General features: G+C 44.0%; 1 protein-coding gene across 2 annotated transcripts; it reads left to right on the top strand.

Annotated features, from left to right (window-relative positions):
* The first annotated feature begins 1,941 nt into the window (after positions 1 to 1,941).
* LOC147427430 (phosphatidylinositol:ceramide inositolphosphotransferase 3-like) lies at positions 1,942 to 15,461 on the top strand. Of its 2 annotated transcripts, none has more exons than XM_086496351.1 (12): positions 1,942 to 2,340; positions 2,619 to 2,708; positions 2,860 to 2,946; positions 13,124 to 13,192; positions 13,279 to 13,363; positions 13,444 to 13,515; positions 13,596 to 13,656; positions 13,771 to 13,873; positions 13,951 to 14,046; positions 14,122 to 14,174; positions 14,780 to 14,916; positions 14,991 to 15,461. In XM_086496351.1, the coding sequence occupies exons 3-12, from the start codon at positions 2,867 to 2,869 to the stop codon at positions 15,078 to 15,080; spliced, it is 846 nt and encodes a 281-aa protein (XP_086352477.1). In that variant the 5' UTR covers positions 1,942 to 2,340; positions 2,619 to 2,708; positions 2,860 to 2,866; the 3' UTR covers positions 15,081 to 15,461. The 2 variants fall into 2 exon arrangements, with proteins under 2 accessions (XP_086352477.1, XP_086352476.1); XM_086496350.1 differs by having other exon boundaries at positions 1,945 to 2,340; positions 13,283 to 13,363.
* The last annotated feature ends 1,616 nt before the right edge of the window (positions 15,462 to 17,077 follow it).

Below are 17,077 nucleotides of genomic sequence, written 5' to 3'. Positions count from 1 at the left end.
TAGCCTATTTTTCAAAATCGTGCTTGCATATATCCTATTATGAAAAATCCTCTTTCATGTTGAGAGTTGATGGATTTTCCAATACTTGAATACACTTGAATGTAGGGGAATCAAGAACTTTATAAAATATCCTTTTATAAACTTCCCGACCCTATGTTTCATGGCTCTTTTGGGCATATGAATCCTTGTTGCATCATCATCTTCAATCTGAAGTCCTGGTGGAAATCATCTAGCAAGTTGCAGAGCCGATGGCTTTTCCAATACTTGAATGCAACTCGAAAGTGGGGGTATTTAGTATTTTGTAGGATTGGTGGGTGGGGGGTATAACCATGGGCATTCTTGTACGAACTTCCTGACCCTATGCTTCATGGCTCTTGGGACTTGTGGGCTTATGAATCCTTGTTGCATCATCATCTTCATTCTGAAGTCTTGGTCTCTGCCTCTTTAGGATAATCTTACGCTAGATTCTAGCCCGTTTGCTTTTGGAAGCTTCCTCCCATTTTTGTAAGGACTAGATCCAACGCTTGCCTACATGCATCTCCCAAATAACCTCCAACATTGTGTGGCAAGCTACATTGTTGGTCCTTTGGGCTGTGTGGCTAACAAGACGACTCTTCCCTTTAGCTACGATCTTTTTCCTCTCTTTATTGAGACTAGCTTGCTTTTGAGATTGGCCCCGCTCTTCCTTCTTCTACTCCTTGCCCAAACTTTCATTATCATTATCAATCTTGCCAAGGGTTTCTGACCCACCCGCTAGGCTTGCAATTGAGGTGCCATTGTCTCGGTCATGATCGTTGTTGTCATCATCATCCTCATTATCATTCCTCTTTTCTTCTTCCTCATCACCCTCAATGGTGGTGTCCTTCTCCTCATCTTCCTCCTTTAGCTTACTCTACATCCTGCTCCCAGAGGTTCATCGCAGAGGTAGTCACCATCTCATCTAGTAGGGTCTTTGCATGCTTCTAGAAGGAATCCTCCATCTCACGACAAAGCATCTCAAACTTGGCAACATCGAAAAACTCTCCATTTGTGTGCTAGACTAAGAGGCTTTGAATGTCCCTCTCCACAACAACTTTATTCTAAGATAGTACCTTTGCCTTGTAACGGGCGATGTTAATCATCTACTAGCGATAACCGATCCTTGGCCTTGAGTGGGTTGAATTTATTTCAATCACTCATGGTCAAAATTAGTGTAATTAGATGTTCTTGAGGAGAGATACCATTCATCTTTCAATCCCTCTTGAAGATGAGCCATGTAAGTAGAAGGAAAAGCTTTGTCATGTTGACTTGGATGAGAAGATACACTATTGATACCTCATTGTTGGCTGGTCCATTAAAGCAAGTTGAGGCCCTCCATTGCTTACCATGCACTTCCCGCATTCACTTTCTAATTGTCTATGAATGCCATAAAAGTTGCAATTGCTTTATATATATATATATATATAAATTTACATTGCCTCTCCCTCTTGATCCCCTTATAGCCCCCCTTAAGCTAGGTTTCTACGACCCAGCCGCAAAGCACTCACCTCCACCATGGCAGCTGCTCATTGGCCTCCACCCTTAAAAACCCACAGAAACTTTGGCGAGAGCACCCCCAGCCCCCCCCCCCCCCCCCCCCCCCCCCCCCCCCCTTCCCCCACCCAAAAAAAAAAAAAAAAAAAAAAAAACCCACCCCCTCGGAAGAAGGCTTCTATGGCCCACTTTTTTAGCAGGGGATGTAGATCCTTTAGGGCAAGCACTATCCAACATCTTGCATTCGAAGACATCTTCAACCTCGCTTCTCTCATGGGATGTGAAGAAAGTTGTCCACATGTACCATATGCCAGGTAGTCTGAACCCACCCTTAGAAGTTAGAACCCGGGTAGAAAACTCCATGGTGGAGTTTGAGGAAGAAAGGTTTGAAAAAGTTTTCAAACAATGGTCAACCGATTGGAATTGCAGGCTTTTGGCAAAGCGGGGGGCATTTTTAGAGGGTGAAAGGAGATCTACGGGTGCTTTTTGAACTGCGCGGCGTGTGCTGGGGAACAGCAATAGCATCATGAAGGCGGGCTCATCAAGTTCTCACGCAGTCGAGAGGCCCTTGTGGCGCGTGAAGCTATGCAGGCCTGCTACTAGGGTTCCTCACAAATTCTAGATCGTTCCAAAATCTCCGTTGCCTTGCCGACTCTCAAGCACGCTTGCCTTCTCTTTACTTCAAGCTTTTTACACAGTAGCAGAAATTACTTTGGGCTCTATGAAGGCGCATTTTTGGTACCTCGCACAATCTGATCACACACCCGATTGGGTTTTTGCCCATTGACCTGATCGCAAAGAATGTATATCGCTCGTGAGACTTCCAAGGTGCGGGCTCTATTTGTAGCATAATGCAGGCAAATCTATTCCGCTGTCAGTTGTGATTTCTCTCAAGTAGTGGTGCTCTCTTCTAAATATGGATATGCCCATGCTTGAGCGTTTCCCACTTTGGTTTCTTTGGTGGCTCTTCTTTCATTCTAGTCATGATATCTAGGGATGCACATTTGCTGCAGGTTTTGTGGCTACTTGAGTACGTGCCATTAAACTCAGTGCTTTGCTCCGGAGATAGATTGTTGAAATGGTTGTTTTCATGGCCTGTGTTGCAGATATGGCGGAGGGTTACCGTGGAATATTCTCTCGAGTGGCTGCTTCTTAAGGAACGATGGAACTTTCTCCTCTTTGGACTCTTTTTTCAGGTTTGGATTGATTTTTGGTTGATAGCAACTACACAATGACCAGCTTTTTTTAAAAGGGAAATTCTTGCAGTAATTACATATTGTGTATTGTTGGAATTGCAAGTACACAACGACCAATGGCAGTCTAATGCATTTTTTTTCCTATTTGCAGTATTTGCATGGTCTGGCAGCTAGAGCAGTCCATTACTTGCATAGACCTGGGCCTGTTCTACAAGACATTGGTTTTATGTTTTTACCTGTAAGTGTTTTCTTTTATGTTTTTATCTGTAAGTGTTTTCTTTTATGTTTTTATCTGTAAGTGTTTTTCTCTTAATCTATTGCACTGTGCCTTTTGTTCTTAGAAATGTTCTGATTCTGTGTCTAGCTATGCATGATGAAATTGGTGATTTCACGTGTTTAACTAATTTAGTGAAGATAAGGCTGTGCAAGGTAAGGTTTTGTAGATGGAGGGTTCTAAGTAAGCACAAGGTATGCCTGCTAGCAAAAAGTTTGTGCAAGGTAAAGTTTAGTAGATGTAGGCTTCTAAATAAGAACAAGGTATGCCTTCTAGCAAAAAGAGTTATACTTTGAGAATGATCGGTCCATTAATCAACTTTTGTCTCTTTAGATTAAGTTCAACTTGCATGATTTGAGCCCTTGCAAGTCAAAAGAATTGTCGGTGAATGTGAAGGAAGGATTGGGAATAATATCTCAGAGATGAAGTTATAGCATCTAAGCCTCATGAATGTTATCTTTGTTAAATATGATTAATTACCTGGCCATCCTTCTCAATGGAGCCCAAGTAAATGTTACTGTAAAACGGTCCATGCAAAAGCCAATCTTTCAACCCAAGTACCCATCCCTTAGAGCACTGGACAAGGGAGTTTTGGTTCCATTAGCAGAAATTCAAAGTCGTAGTTCTAGTTTTAAATAGTCCATTAGGTTGGATTGATTGTGACAGCCATTTTGCGTATAAAGATACTTCCAAGGAAATGCAAATATATGGGCTCTTTCTAGATCAACAAAAGCCTATGACTTGCCATCGTTCTAAAAGGCCCGAGCACCAACGAGAATATCTTCCACTTATCTTCTTCCTCTCTCTCTCTCTCTCTCTCTCTCTCTCTCTCTCTCGCCAAGGATCTGTTGCTGCAACTCCCCGCTAGGCGCAGGGTAGCGCCTTGTGGGGGGGTTACGTTCTAGCTTCTGCCCCCCTCACGCCAGCTCAAACAGTGTCGGCCCCGCTCTGTCGTCACAGTGTCAGCCCCGCTCTGTCGTCCTCGGCACTTTGCCCAGCCCGTCGAGCAGCACACAGGCCTTCAGCAGCGGCAGCAGGTCACCGACAGCCTGTTCGAAGTTGCGGCCTCTGCCGTCCTCGGCCCTCTGCCCAGCCCGTCGAGCACCACACACGCCCTCAGCAGCGGCAGCAGAGCACGAACAGCAGCAGCCATGGTCTCTATCGTCCTCGGCAAACCCTGTCCACCGACTCAACCCCTCTGTCTTGGACCTCAATCACTTAATCTTAATCTCTTCGTTTCTGGGTTAGGTCTTTTGACCTGCAGGCACCAGTTCGCACGCAGTTTTGCGACAATGACTACTCCTAGCACTCCGGCTTCATGTGCTCGCAAAAGTTTTCTTGCTGTGGCAGCTGCCCCTAGGAAGGACTCCTTCGCCCGCCAAGAAGCCAGAATCTCGGCTCTTGAGACCCAAATTCAAGAGCTTGTTAGGGAAAATGTAGCCCTCAAGAAACGCCTACACAAGCTCAAGGTCACAAAGGAAGAAGAGAGCCAGGATCTCCTTACAAAAGCACGAGAGGTTGAAGCCTCCATTGCGGAGTCTGTCACAAAGGTCCAAAAGGAAGTCCGAGAAGTCACAGAAGGCATCACACAAAAAATCGGCACCGAGTTAAAGGCCGCCCTCCAAGAACGCCAGCTATGAGAATCCCTCGGTCTTAAAGTAAGGATCGGAGGGCTCCCATCACCATGGTGCACCACCGAGGACACTCTCGAAGAAGCAATCATCAAGCTAAACGACATCTTGCAGCCCATCACTATTGAGCGTGACACAGTCTCTTGGCTCAACGACACAAATAGACGCTTGCCACCTGGGCAATGCACACTTACCTTCAAGGACAAAGAAGAGCGGTTGAGGCTTTTACGCCAATCCCGCCTCCTCAAGGGAACGAATTTTTGGATCGCTGAGGAGTTAACTACAAACCAACTCAAACTCAAAGCAAGCGAGCTCAAGAAAATGCACGAGGCTCGTAAACAAGGAAAGTGGGCAGTCTATCGAGATGGGCGAGCTCTCATTCAGGATTTTCGAACTCCTAAGAAGACCCCGTTGCTATCGGCAACAATAACCACTTAGGATTTTTTCCCCCCCATTTTGCCCCCCTCCTTCCCATTTTAGGTTACGCGGCTCATGTGCCCGTTTGTATGACCCCCTTAAAAGCTAGTACTCCCACGTCGAGTCTTTACACCAACCAATTGAGTTGTACCAGTCATATGATGGAGCTACCTTTGTCATTTGTGTATTTGGTCCCATAGGTCATATTTGACCTCCGAGGACGATAATCAATCTCTCTCTCTCTCTCTCTCTCTCTCTCTCTCTCTCTCTCTCTCTCTCTCATTCTCTCATGTTTTCTTCCTTTGTGCGTGCACACCTGACATGGTATCAGAGATCGAGGCTCGTGGATCTTGGGTGTGCTGGCCGCGAGGAGCTCAAATGTGGAACGCGAGGCTCAACAAGGAGCAGCAGCCTCCTCTGGAGCACATAGGAAGATTAACCGGTGGTGAGAGAGCAACCTGCCTGCCCAAGAGGTAAATGCAAGGAGCATAGAAGTAGGCATTGGAAACATTCCAGAGCAAGAGACCCTCAATACATCAGCCCCCCACTGACTACCAGAGCAAGAGACCCTCAATACATCACATGTGTGAGTCTATGACTGAGAAGTGGGTACCCCCCTCTGGCCCCATATATAGGTGCCCAAGGGGGGGGGTCGAGTAGTGCAAAGAATGCTCCCACGACCCAGCATAATAAAGGATATATAGAGGGCGCCTAGACAAGGTGGGCGGCCGGATAGTGCAGTCTAAATGCTAAAGTGTGGCCAGCCTGGAGCACACTAGCCATACATGCATGCCCTAGACCTATGAAGCAGCAGAGTGGTGTAAGTCCAACACCCCCTCTCAGCACCGGATGCTGAACAAACCGCACGAAGCCGAAGATGTGAGGCAAATGATGATGTCTGTTGCAATTTCCACTAAAGGATACTCCATGAGTGTAGCAGCAGTCTGGGGTGTCAACCTCCGAGAGATCTCCATGGTAAAGTGCCGTCACGAGCAGTGTAGCAAATTGCTGTACTACGCCAATACAGGGTGAAGATACTGTGTGACGGTCTTGAACTGAGTGTGAAAACAACTCCTTGTCATGAAAGGAGTGCCAATAGACTTGCAAGTGTCCTGTCCAATAGGATTTGTGGTGTCTGTGGAGAAGCCCAGGAATCATCATGAGAATGACTGGAAGCCTATCAATTCATGAACCTGCAACCCAGTGTGGCCAGGTGGCTAAGTTGTGTAAAACTCTAGGAAGGCCAGATGTAGCAATCTGCGCCGTAAACGTCCTTCGAAACAAGAAAAGCCAGACTAAACAGTCTGCACTATAGAAGTTGTAGCAGTCATCGAGAGACCACACGGACCACCAACGGATGGTGTCCTGTCAAAAGGTAGGGTAATCCAAGACGAGGGGAAAGCTAGACTCAAGAGTCTGCGTTGTGAAGGGCCTCTGAGAGGTGTGTGGTCAGACCAAGCTGTCTGCACCGTAATCATCCTGTAGTAGTAGGGAAGCCAGACTGAGCAGTCTGCGCTGTGAAGTGAAGTGGCCAGACCAAGATGTCTGCGCCGTCTTGCTTGTATCTCCTGCCTCCAATCCTTCGGTGTCAACCAAAACAAAATCCGCGCCAACAACGCCACCAAACCGCATCTCGGTCTGACTCTCAATGTGAATGAGCTGGGATTATGATTGGATACACATTGATATGGTTGTATGCATACTATCCTTGAGCAGTAGTTGAGCAGATGAGCAAAGAGTGAGGGCATACGGGCAAGGTACATGCCAATTTCAAGAGAGGCTCCTCCACTCTCGACCATATTTTGACACTCAGAGCCATCATTGAGGAGGGTAGGGCACATGGGAGACGGATTTATTGTAGCTTTGTGGATTCTCGCAAAGCATTTGACATGGTGCCGAGAGCAAGATTGATGCGTAGACTATAGGAGATGGGAGTGCCCATTAAGTTGATTTGGGGGATCATGGCTCTATATACATCAGTGGTGGGACATGACGCACTCCAGATGGGATATCTGATTTAGTTCACTCAACTATTGGAAACAAGGTTGTCCATTGTCTCCTCGTCTATTTGGTATTTCTATAGATGAGGTTTCTGATTACATTGACAGAGAGGGTGACAGAGGTGCCCAGTTGGGAGGGACATGGATTCCATTGTATTTATATGCTGATGATATTGTGTTGATCTCCGACTCACCGGAGGGTATATAGCGACAATTGGATGCATTACATAGCTTTGCGGAGGATAGTGGATTGTCTGTAAACCTTGGTAAAACCAAGGTTATGGTGTTGAACACCACATTACAATGGATCAAGAGATCAACAATTACATTCACTTATGGTCAGGTTGTGGAGATGCATACACTTGAGGTAGTCTTCTATTAAGAGAGCAACAGAGACTAACTGACTAGAGTGTATGCGGCTTGGGAGGATGTGCTCACAGGTTCGCTTGCCAGGAACCTTGAACCAAGCTCTAGCTCTTTGATACCTTGGTAGCTTCAACTATGGTCTATGGGGTTCAGGTTTGGGGACCCTTTGTAGGTCAGGATGGGTGGAGAGGTATGGAGAGCCCTTGGTATCTATGGTCTCTCGGCTAATTAGAGCCAAGATCTCCGTGCCACACGAGATTATTAGAGAGGAGTTAGTACCCCCCCCCCACCCAAACCAAGAACCTTGAACCAAGCTCTGGCTCTTTGATACCTTGGTAGCTAAGTCTTGTTTCTGAGTTCAGTCAAGTTTCTGCTAAGCCGGCGAGATGTTGCTTCATGATTCTTAAATACACCCAATCTGTCACAAGGCGGGCACCATGGCCAATAGAAAAGAACAGACTGAACAGACTTTTATCACTTCAATGACAACTGACTGAAAGAGAGGAGAGACGACACGCGACACGGAGTGGCGGAATTCCACCCCAGAGAGTATTGGCCCCAAACCTTGGCGCCCCTTTCGGTATTTCTTTATATTGCATCATCAAAGTACAAGCTGATACTCCAGTCTCTGCACCTTCTCCAGGAAGCATGCCAGAGAATGAGCCCTAACCTCATATTTAAAGGCCCTTGGCCTAAAAAGCAATTATAGTAAAAAGCCTTTAAAACTCAAAAGCTTTTGGTTCAAAAGCAAAGCCAAAAAGCTGCTAGCGCAATTTGCGGAAATCCGTACAGCCTGCCACGTCATCAACCAACGCAAAACGCGGAAATCCGTACAGCTTGCCACGTCATCAACCAGCGCAAAACGCGGGAATCCGTACAGCGTGCCACGTCATCACGTTAGCGCAATTTTCGAAATCTATTTGCTGCCCTTAGGGTTAGGGTTAGGGTTTTTGCAGTTTTAGGGTTAGGATTTCCAAAATTAGGGTTTGTAGGTTTTAGGGTTAGGGTTTTCAGAATTAGGGTTTGCAGGTTTTAGGGTTAGGGTTTTCAGCATTAGGGTTTCAGCAATTAGGGTTTAGGCCCCTCGGCCACATCTGTAAGTTGACTCCATTCTTTAGGCTTTGACATGTCAGCAGTTTGTTACACAATCCCCTTCCTTGATCGAAACATCTTGACCATAGTTTTTTTCTCACGCGCATGATTGGCCAACCATGCTTCCGGACGCGTACGAGCCCGATTGAAGTATGATTGGGGTTTCCATACGTGGGGCAACGATTTTAAAAACTGGCCAGATTTTGGGCGTTTTTGAGCCGGATGGGCATTTTGCCCATGTGCGAACCCTTTGCCCTATAGTGCTATTACAATATACCAAGGAGTGGTTTATTGTATTCTGTGGTTTTTGTGCTACTCTCTAGTCTTTTCTAGGGTGCCGTATAGTATCCCACGTATGGAATCTTCAGGGGGTCTGAACCGGGCTTGTGGCGAGCTTCCATACCCGCTCGCGTATGCCGCATGGTTGACGTTAGAAAAAACTATGATCTTGACGATGCTTATTAGCCTGCCGTGAGTAAGACTCGTGAGCCTTGCTTAGCTGAAGCTTCACACTCAGAAATGTCATCCAACGATTGACTTTTAGTATTGGCATTAGGCATTTGACTGACCGAGCGAGTTAAAAGTGACTGCAACGGACGGCCAAAAGCTACCTCATACGGAGTTCGACCAATGGCAGAGGAAAAAGAGTCATTCAAAATAGCCTAAACCAATGGGATATAGAATGAGACTGCTGATCATGCACATATGACTTTAAAACATCAAAAGCCAACTGATTGTAAATCTCTGTCTGACCATCTGACTGTGGATGAAAAGCCGATGAAAAATTCAACTTGGTGTCAAAATTTTCCAAGAGTGCGCGCCAAAAATTGGACGTGAACTTAACATCCCTATCTGAAACAATCGATTTTGGCAAACCACAGAGGGGGTACCAATGCTTAATGAACAACCGTGCTACATCTTGTGCGGTGATTGTGGCCTTACAAGGAATCAACATGCTATTAGGAGCTTTTTCGAGTGCACTAAACCTATTTTTCCTATTTTAGCCATTTTTCACTTATTAATTTAAGTGACTTTTGTTGGGAAATTGGGTAGGGCAAATTGCCTAAGTTAATATATAAGGAAACCCTAGCACTAGCATTTCGAGCAGAAGAGGAAGGAGAGCAACAGGCACTCAGTGCAGTAGGTCCTCTGGAGCACCTTCTCAAGCAAGAACCACCCCCTCAAGCCTCGCGTTTTCAGCTCTAGACCATCAGCGTTTTCAGCTTTAAGCCTCAGCATGCAAGCATTTTTAAGGATTGCAGATCAACGTTTTAGGGACAATAATTCAGCAATATGAAGACCAGCAAATCTGCGTTTTCAAGACCAGCAAGGCTGCGTTTTCAAGACCAGCAAATCTGCGTTTTCCTATGCAGCAAAGCAGCGTTTCCTACAACAGTAAGTCAGCGTTTTACAACCAGCGAAAGAGCGTTTTTGGACAGCATTAGACTAGCGTTTTTTCAGCCAGATTTGCAGTAGATTCAGCAACCTACGTCAGCGTTTTTCTCAGCCCTGAAGTAGCATTTTCAGCAAGGCACTAAGCACACAGATCAGCCCCAACTTGGTGCGACAAGAACCAACTCACGGCATTCAGTTTTCAGCCTTAGCTTCGTCATCGTCGTTGGCACCGTCGACTTCAACATAGATACACTTTGCATCAGCATCTTGTACCAGTTTTGTGCAATCAATAGCATAGACCTCTCTCGCCCTCGAGAGAGGGGCCCTTGGTGTCATGTGACACATCCAACCCTATGTGTCCGTGGACAAGCTACTTGATAACAGGGTTCCGTCAGTCAAGTCAGTCTAGATTAGAAGTGATGGCACTTTTGTGAGTCTATTCGTAGACCGTGCATGCCCAGTCACTTAGTGTAGATGCATATCCTCTGGTTGCACACAGCATGATCATAAGCATTCCCATCAGAATCCATCAGAATCCTTCAAGGGAATTTTCCAGTGCATTTAGCCTATTTTACCTATTTTTGACATTTTTCACTTATTAATTTAAGTGACTTTTGTTGGAAAGTAGGTAGGGCAAATTGGATAAGATAATATATAAGCAATCCAAGGTTAGCACTAATTGGCAGATGAGCAAGGAGAACACAGGCCTTTTGGCAGCAGGTTTCCCTCTCTCTCAGCAAGACTCCCACTTGGGCGATTTTCCATCAAGCAAGTCCCAGCGTTGTTGGTCCTCATCGCCTAGCATCACAGAACCTAGCGTTTTCAGCAGATCTTCACCGCAGAGTCACCACAGGACATAGCGTTTTCAGCAGATCCTCATCGCCAAGCATCAACCAGCCTAGCGTTTTTCCTACAGGTATTGTCTGCTCTATAGATTTTTAGCCTTTGACGATTTTCAGCAGGTCATATTCAGCCTCTTCCCATAGCCAATTAAGCCCCACAATAACAGCAGATTTTTAGCCCTAAAGACCAGCAAAATCAGCGTTTTTCATAGCGTTTTCAGCCATAGCAGAATTCAGCCAGCAGCGTTTTTGGACAGTAGATAAAGAGTAGCAGATTTCAGCCATAGAGTCGGTCTCGCCATCCCCGTCGTCGACATCGACCTAGCCTAGACTTGCATCAGTTTCATGCATACACTTTGTACCAGTTTGTGCAATCAATCGTAGACCACTCTCACCAACGAGAGTGGGGCCTTCGGAGGAGGGTTTTCCAATGTCTCTGGTTTCGTATTTCTCTTCTCTCTCTATCTCTCAGTCTCATACACTTGCACGCACAGTGTCCACTCACTTTGTTCGTGATCATTGCACTCTCTCATTAAAGACGAAAGGCTCTCCCTTCCATAAGAACAAAAAGGAACCTTGAGCACATTATGGAGCACTCATCTTGAGAAAGAACAACATTCATTCCGCTGCACCTAACACTTAGAGGAGGGTTTGACAACTTGTTTGGTGTCGTATTCTTCTCTCTCTATTTCTCAGTCTCATGCACCTTCATTCACAGTGTTCACCACTTTGTTTGTGTCCATTGTACTCTCTCACTAAAGGAACGGAAGGCTCTCCCTTCCGTAAGTAAAAGGAACCCTTGAGCACAGTTCGGAGCACTCATCTTGAGCAAAGTTCAACATTCACTTCCATTGCACCTTACAACCTATCGAGGATATACTCAATGCGAGGCATCGGAAACTTGTTCTTGAGGGTCATCTTGTTCAATGCCTTGTAATCAACACACGAATGAGACAAACCATCCTTCTTGTGGACAAACAAAATAGGAGCAGCAAAAGGACTTACACTTGGACGTATCAATCCTCTGGCTACCAACTCTATGAGTTGCCGATCTAACTCTTCTTCCTGAGTCTTGTTCAAACGGTAGGGAGCCTTATTGACAGGCTGTGCCCCCTCCGTGAGCTTGATGCGATGGGCCTCCGGCCGCTCGGGTGGGAGACGGGGTGGAAGATCATCTTGCAAAAAGAGATGCTTAAACTTGGTAAACAAAGCTGAATACGTGCCTGGAGCTGGAATGCTCTAGGTAACTAGAGCAGCATAGATGAGGTGGTCCCCCCCCCCCCCCTCAAAAAATAAAAATAAAAATTAAAATTTAAACAAGCGCTTTTTTAAGGCTAAGTTTAAAATTTAGAAAAATCTTTGTTTTTAGAGAGAGAATTTTGCACTGTTCTAGAGAGAAAATCAGCAGATTTAGAGAGAGAATTTGAACTAGAGAGAAAATGAGAAATTCAGGTTTAGAGAGAAAAATCAATCTTTTCAGCATAGTCACAGGGGATGTCCTTTTTTAGGCTTCCCGTCCACACTTGCCGTCTCGCCCTCTTTTCTACACTAAAAATCCATTTGAGCCCCGTCCCCCGTCGCCCGTTCCCCGTCCCGGAATGCGTCCCTTGTGACTATGCTTTTCAGCTCTTTTGAGTTTTGATCATGGACGCATTACATGGCACTATGCAACCACCTAGTGGTTCATTTTGCATTCTTCATACATGCCACTTGGATGTACACATAGCACTCACTTTGTAGCCCCCGTCTTGTACATCCTCTGGGTGATAGGCCTTTGAGCATCCCCAACGATCTCTTTGTACACAGTATGCAGCCACTTTTTGTGCAAAAAAAAATAAAAATAAACGCTCTCTAGAGAGGGGACCGTTGATAGTATTATAAAAAATGTTTTATGGGTGACTACCATGGGTGAGTCTGGGCTCTTCATCTAGGTATATACAATGTTTTTTGGTCACACAAACATGTAGGGCAGTACGATAGCATTTTGGGCAGCAGATAGTGCGGAGTGGTGTCAACAGGCCTTCATTAGTCTGTGGCGGGCCCGGACCTGTTTTCATGGTGGAGCACGGTCTTCCTTGGCATCACTGGCTACCAGTTTGACTCTTTCCTCCCTTTTTGTGATCCGGCCACTGTATATATTGTTTGGAGAGAGTCTCCCCTCTTTGTATTGTTTCCCTCATGATAGGGCGGGTGTAGTCCATTGGGAAGATTTTTAAGCACTAGAAGGATCTTTTAGCACCAGAAAAGAGAGTTAAGACTTATTGATTGTTTCTGTTTAAAAATAGCTTGTTAATGTCTTTAAAATAGAGGGCCAGAAATGTGGAATCTGTCTCTGCGGTAGTTTTTGTCAGGTATGTGAATTCTTAATACTGCGGTTCGTCTTGCATGGCGTTTTCAGGAACTTGGGCTTGACAAAGCTTACATTAGCGAGACACTGTTCTCTTTTATCTTCGGTTCATTTGTGCTGGTGAGTTCATGCAAATAAAGTAAATTGTTTGAGACATTTTGGCTGGGTGTCTTAGAGAGGACCTGTTATATGACTAATGGTGCAAGGCAGTGGACATTCCATCCTTTCATTTTCCATGCGAAACGGTTTTATACGGTGCTGGTTTGGTACAGATGCCTTGCAATTTTGGTGGTGAGTTTGGGATGCCTTATTCTATGTTGTCAACGTGTGGAGTGATAAGGTTGTTTTGGCTAAGTGCATGCCACTTACAGGTATCCCAGTGTCTGAGAATAGCGTCTTTTATGGTCACCCAATTACCAGGTCCAAATTACCATTGTCGAGAGGCAAGCGTATTTACCTCTTATGGCTCTAATTGCAAAGTACACCAGTCTGAAATTGCTCATGAGATTTTTTGTATCACCAGGGATCAAAAATGGCCTCTCTTCCCACTCCTAAGCATTTTTCAGAAGTGGTGCTGTTAAATTGTAAGCAGTCTTATGCTTCTGTAGAACTCGAGTTGTTGAAAGTCCTTTTTATTACATGAGACGGGTGTCATTAGTCATTGGCTAACAACTTGACAATTCATGCTTGAAATTTAGTTCCATATGGAGTTGTGTACGGGTGTGGGGACTTGATCTTTTCATCCCACATGATATTCACTCTGGTGTTTGTGCGGACATATCAGAAATTTGGAAGCAAAAGGTTTCTGTTCTGTGCTTAAATGTGAGACACAGTTTGTTCTGGCATGGAAAAAATATGATACATATACGGTTTGGCAGGTGGATAAAACAGCTAGCTTGGATTTTAGCTGTGGTACTCAGTTTACTTATCGTAGCTTCAAGAAAACATTACACAGTGGATGTGGTCGTGGCTTGGTAATTCCTTTAAGATCCATGTTTAGCATTGTGACTTTGAGATATGAAACCTGAAGTAGCCTCCCTTTTTTGCAGGTATACGGTGAATTTGGTATATTATTTTGTAGACAAGCGGCTGCATGAAGTTGGTAAGATTTTTACTTTTGTCATAGCTTGGGCAATGTGGCATTCTATACCCTTTGAGGTGAATTCTAGCCGGAATGTCAAGAGCATGATGCATGCATGGAAAAATGTTTTGCGAAGTCATAGCATGTTACTGTTAGGTTAGGTAGATTAGTGAGAGTAGCATTCACGGTATGCGTATGTGTAAATAATGTGTAAATAATGAAACAGAGAGAGACACAATGTAGACTTTGAATGAACCCTTGATTATGCGTTGTAAAAATGAGAGGTAATAAGCCCCTTATATAGGCCCACATAGAGGGTGACATAATGTACATCATGTTGGTAAAACCTCACCATATACATCATCATTCTTTGCGGAAAGCTACACTAGCTATCACATGGTTTATGCCACAAGGCATCCTAGAAGACTAGAGACGGTACACACCAAGATGCAATAAGAGGTAACCAAGAGAGGGTTCATAGGACAAAGCCCATAAATACCCGACAATTACCACACTATCGTGAGCTACGTGTCATGGAAACTTGTATTGCTGTTTTGTCTATGCATTGCTTAATATTTTGCTCTGTAGATTCTCATTGTGTGTGTGTGTTTCTTGGAGTGGAGCAGACTTTTCAGAGCGCAACTCTGGTGGTGGTCTACCATTACTACCTTTGAGTACAAAGGATAAAGATGGGCAAAGCAAAGAGGAGCTTCATAAGCTGATCAATGGCAATGGTGCTGGCATCGATGCTGCATCAGATTGGGTGCGTATGTTACTGGTATGAACTTTTGCAAGGGCATTTCTGTTGTGACTGATCTTCGTAGTATTTGATTCCAGAGGCAAAGGACACTTGCTAATGGCAAGCTGCTTGATGATGGCACTCCTAACTTCGGGAGTCCTATACTCAGTGATATGAATGGGAATTGACCGCGCTGAAGCTTGTGGTTGCTGTATTTTTTTTTGATTCTTGCAGCCATGTACGGTTGCGTCAAATTCATTAACCAGATTGTGACAATGTCCTGCGGCGTTAAAGTGCAAATGCTTACATTTTGAATGAGTACTTGCAAGCACTCCTTCCCTTTACGTACTTTGTACATGGGATTATTCTTTGAGCCATAGCAAACAGCAGCAAAGAGCTGATAGTTCATTTAATCTTGTTGTAGCTTCTTCAGCCACTGGCAACTCGGATGCGGAAATTTTCTTGTAAATTATGTAGTCCATTTCTTTTTCGAGAATTTTTGTATCCTTTATTTTATGGCTCTATGGTTGAGAGTTTTAAAGTGAAAGGTGGGAGTTAAACCTAATTTTTGTCTTTGTGGGTTTCCCTGAAAAATCAGACCTTTTTATTAGCAAACTAAATTGTTAGTCCATCACATGCAGACATCAGGCTCTTTTTTTGTTTGAAAGGGGCCTTTTGACATCTAATGGACCCTGACTAGATCTACTTTACTTTAGTTGACAAATGTTTAACCGAAGTGGAGCTTTCCGTATCTCATCATGCCCAATTAAAAAGTTCATACCTCTTTATCAACTTAGTGTAGTTATGAATTTGATGTTTTGGGAGAGGCTTAGTATAGCGTCGATCTAAGGATGTTGTGGGCATAAATATAAGTGAAAATTGTAATGTTTCATTTGTTACGAACATGGCATATATGTAGGTGATGAATGTTTTTAACAAAAATGTTGCTAAATCTTGCGTTTGGCGGGTTTTTTGTTATTTCGGAATACATGCAACCATTCCAGCAGTAATGGCTCAATCAAGTTCCTGATTGGTTGTAGGTACTATCCTTTATTCCCTTTCCTCTCTTGTCCTTGCCTAGCGGGTTGGCATTCCTCCTGAGCTAGAAGCCACCTACATAGTGTGAGGCTATAAGAATCTCTCTCTCTCTCTCTCTCACACACACACACACACACACACACACACACACACACACACACACACACACACACACACACACACACACACACACAAGTGTGTGCCTATACATGTTTCTATAAGAAGAGAAAACTTGACGTTTTCCCAAGCTTTGTTGTGAGATATGCTTATGGTGTTTTGAGTTTCTCATCAGGGAATTTTTGGCGTTAACTATTTGTCTAACCATGTTAAGTTGAGCAACACACTCATTAGGAGGTTGCAAAGATATTAACAATCGTGGATGACAGTTTCATCGCGAAGGTCCATAGTGTTCTCAAGGTTAAGGGTTCAAGTATTGTTGTCATTGAAGCAATGCCTTATGATTGAAGAGTGCAAATGCCTTATGCCTTTCAAGTTCATTTAAGGAAAATAAGAAGTATGCAAAAAAAAGACCTCGAAAGAATTACAAAATGAGAGAACAAAAAGGCTTTAAAGTTCTTGTTTTCCAAACAAATCTTGATGGCACCAAAGAGCTTGAGGAGCGTACTATTTTATGCACATGGAATTTGATAACAAGGGATACAAGATCATTAAGAAAAGCTTTTTCAAGAACTTCAAATCATCATCAATTGCAAATTGAATGAACTGTGAGTTTTGAGCTTGCTTACTTCAATAATTTACATTCTCCATGCTAGAATTAATATCTTGAGTACAAAATTTGGCAAGACATGGACTTTGATAACAATAGATACAAGTCATTATGAATTATGAATAACTTTTCAAAAATTACAGAAATTATTGATTGCAAAGTGAATTCTCAAAATAATGTTGCACAACAAGGACCCATTGCCCCAAAATTTTGTGCTAGATCTTCTTAAATTGCAAAAATGTTATCAAGAGCCACTTAACCTTAAGATGTTATCAACGTGTTGAAGAAGAACAAAGGGACATAAAAACTTGCTTAAAAAACAAAAAAGGCCACATTGTAGAAGGTGAACAATGCCTTGATGCAAGTATCGAGTTGTTCATGACATATGTAAATGTGAAACTAATGGCTCTAATGATTTGA

Source organism: Adiantum capillus-veneris, chromosome 23 (assembly GCF_014529385.1).
Source record: "Adiantum capillus-veneris isolate H3 chromosome 23, ASM1452938v2, whole genome shotgun sequence".
NCBI classification, from domain to species: Eukaryota; Viridiplantae; Streptophyta; class Polypodiopsida; order Polypodiales; family Pteridaceae; genus Adiantum; species Adiantum capillus-veneris.
This window is presented reverse-complemented; position numbering and strand designations above follow the sequence as displayed.

Coding starts and splice junctions, on each gene's coding strand:
- LOC147427430 (XM_086496350.1), top strand. CDS start 2,314: ATGTATATCGCTCGTGAGACTTCCAAG. Junction 2,341..2,618: donor TCGCTCGTGAGACTTCCAAG/GTGCGGGCTCTA, acceptor CCTGTGTTGCAG/ATATGGCGGAGGGTTACCGT. Junction 13,193..13,282: donor TCTTCGGTTCATTTGTGCTG/GTGAGTTCATGC, acceptor GGTGCAAGGCAG/TGGACATTCCATCCTTTCAT.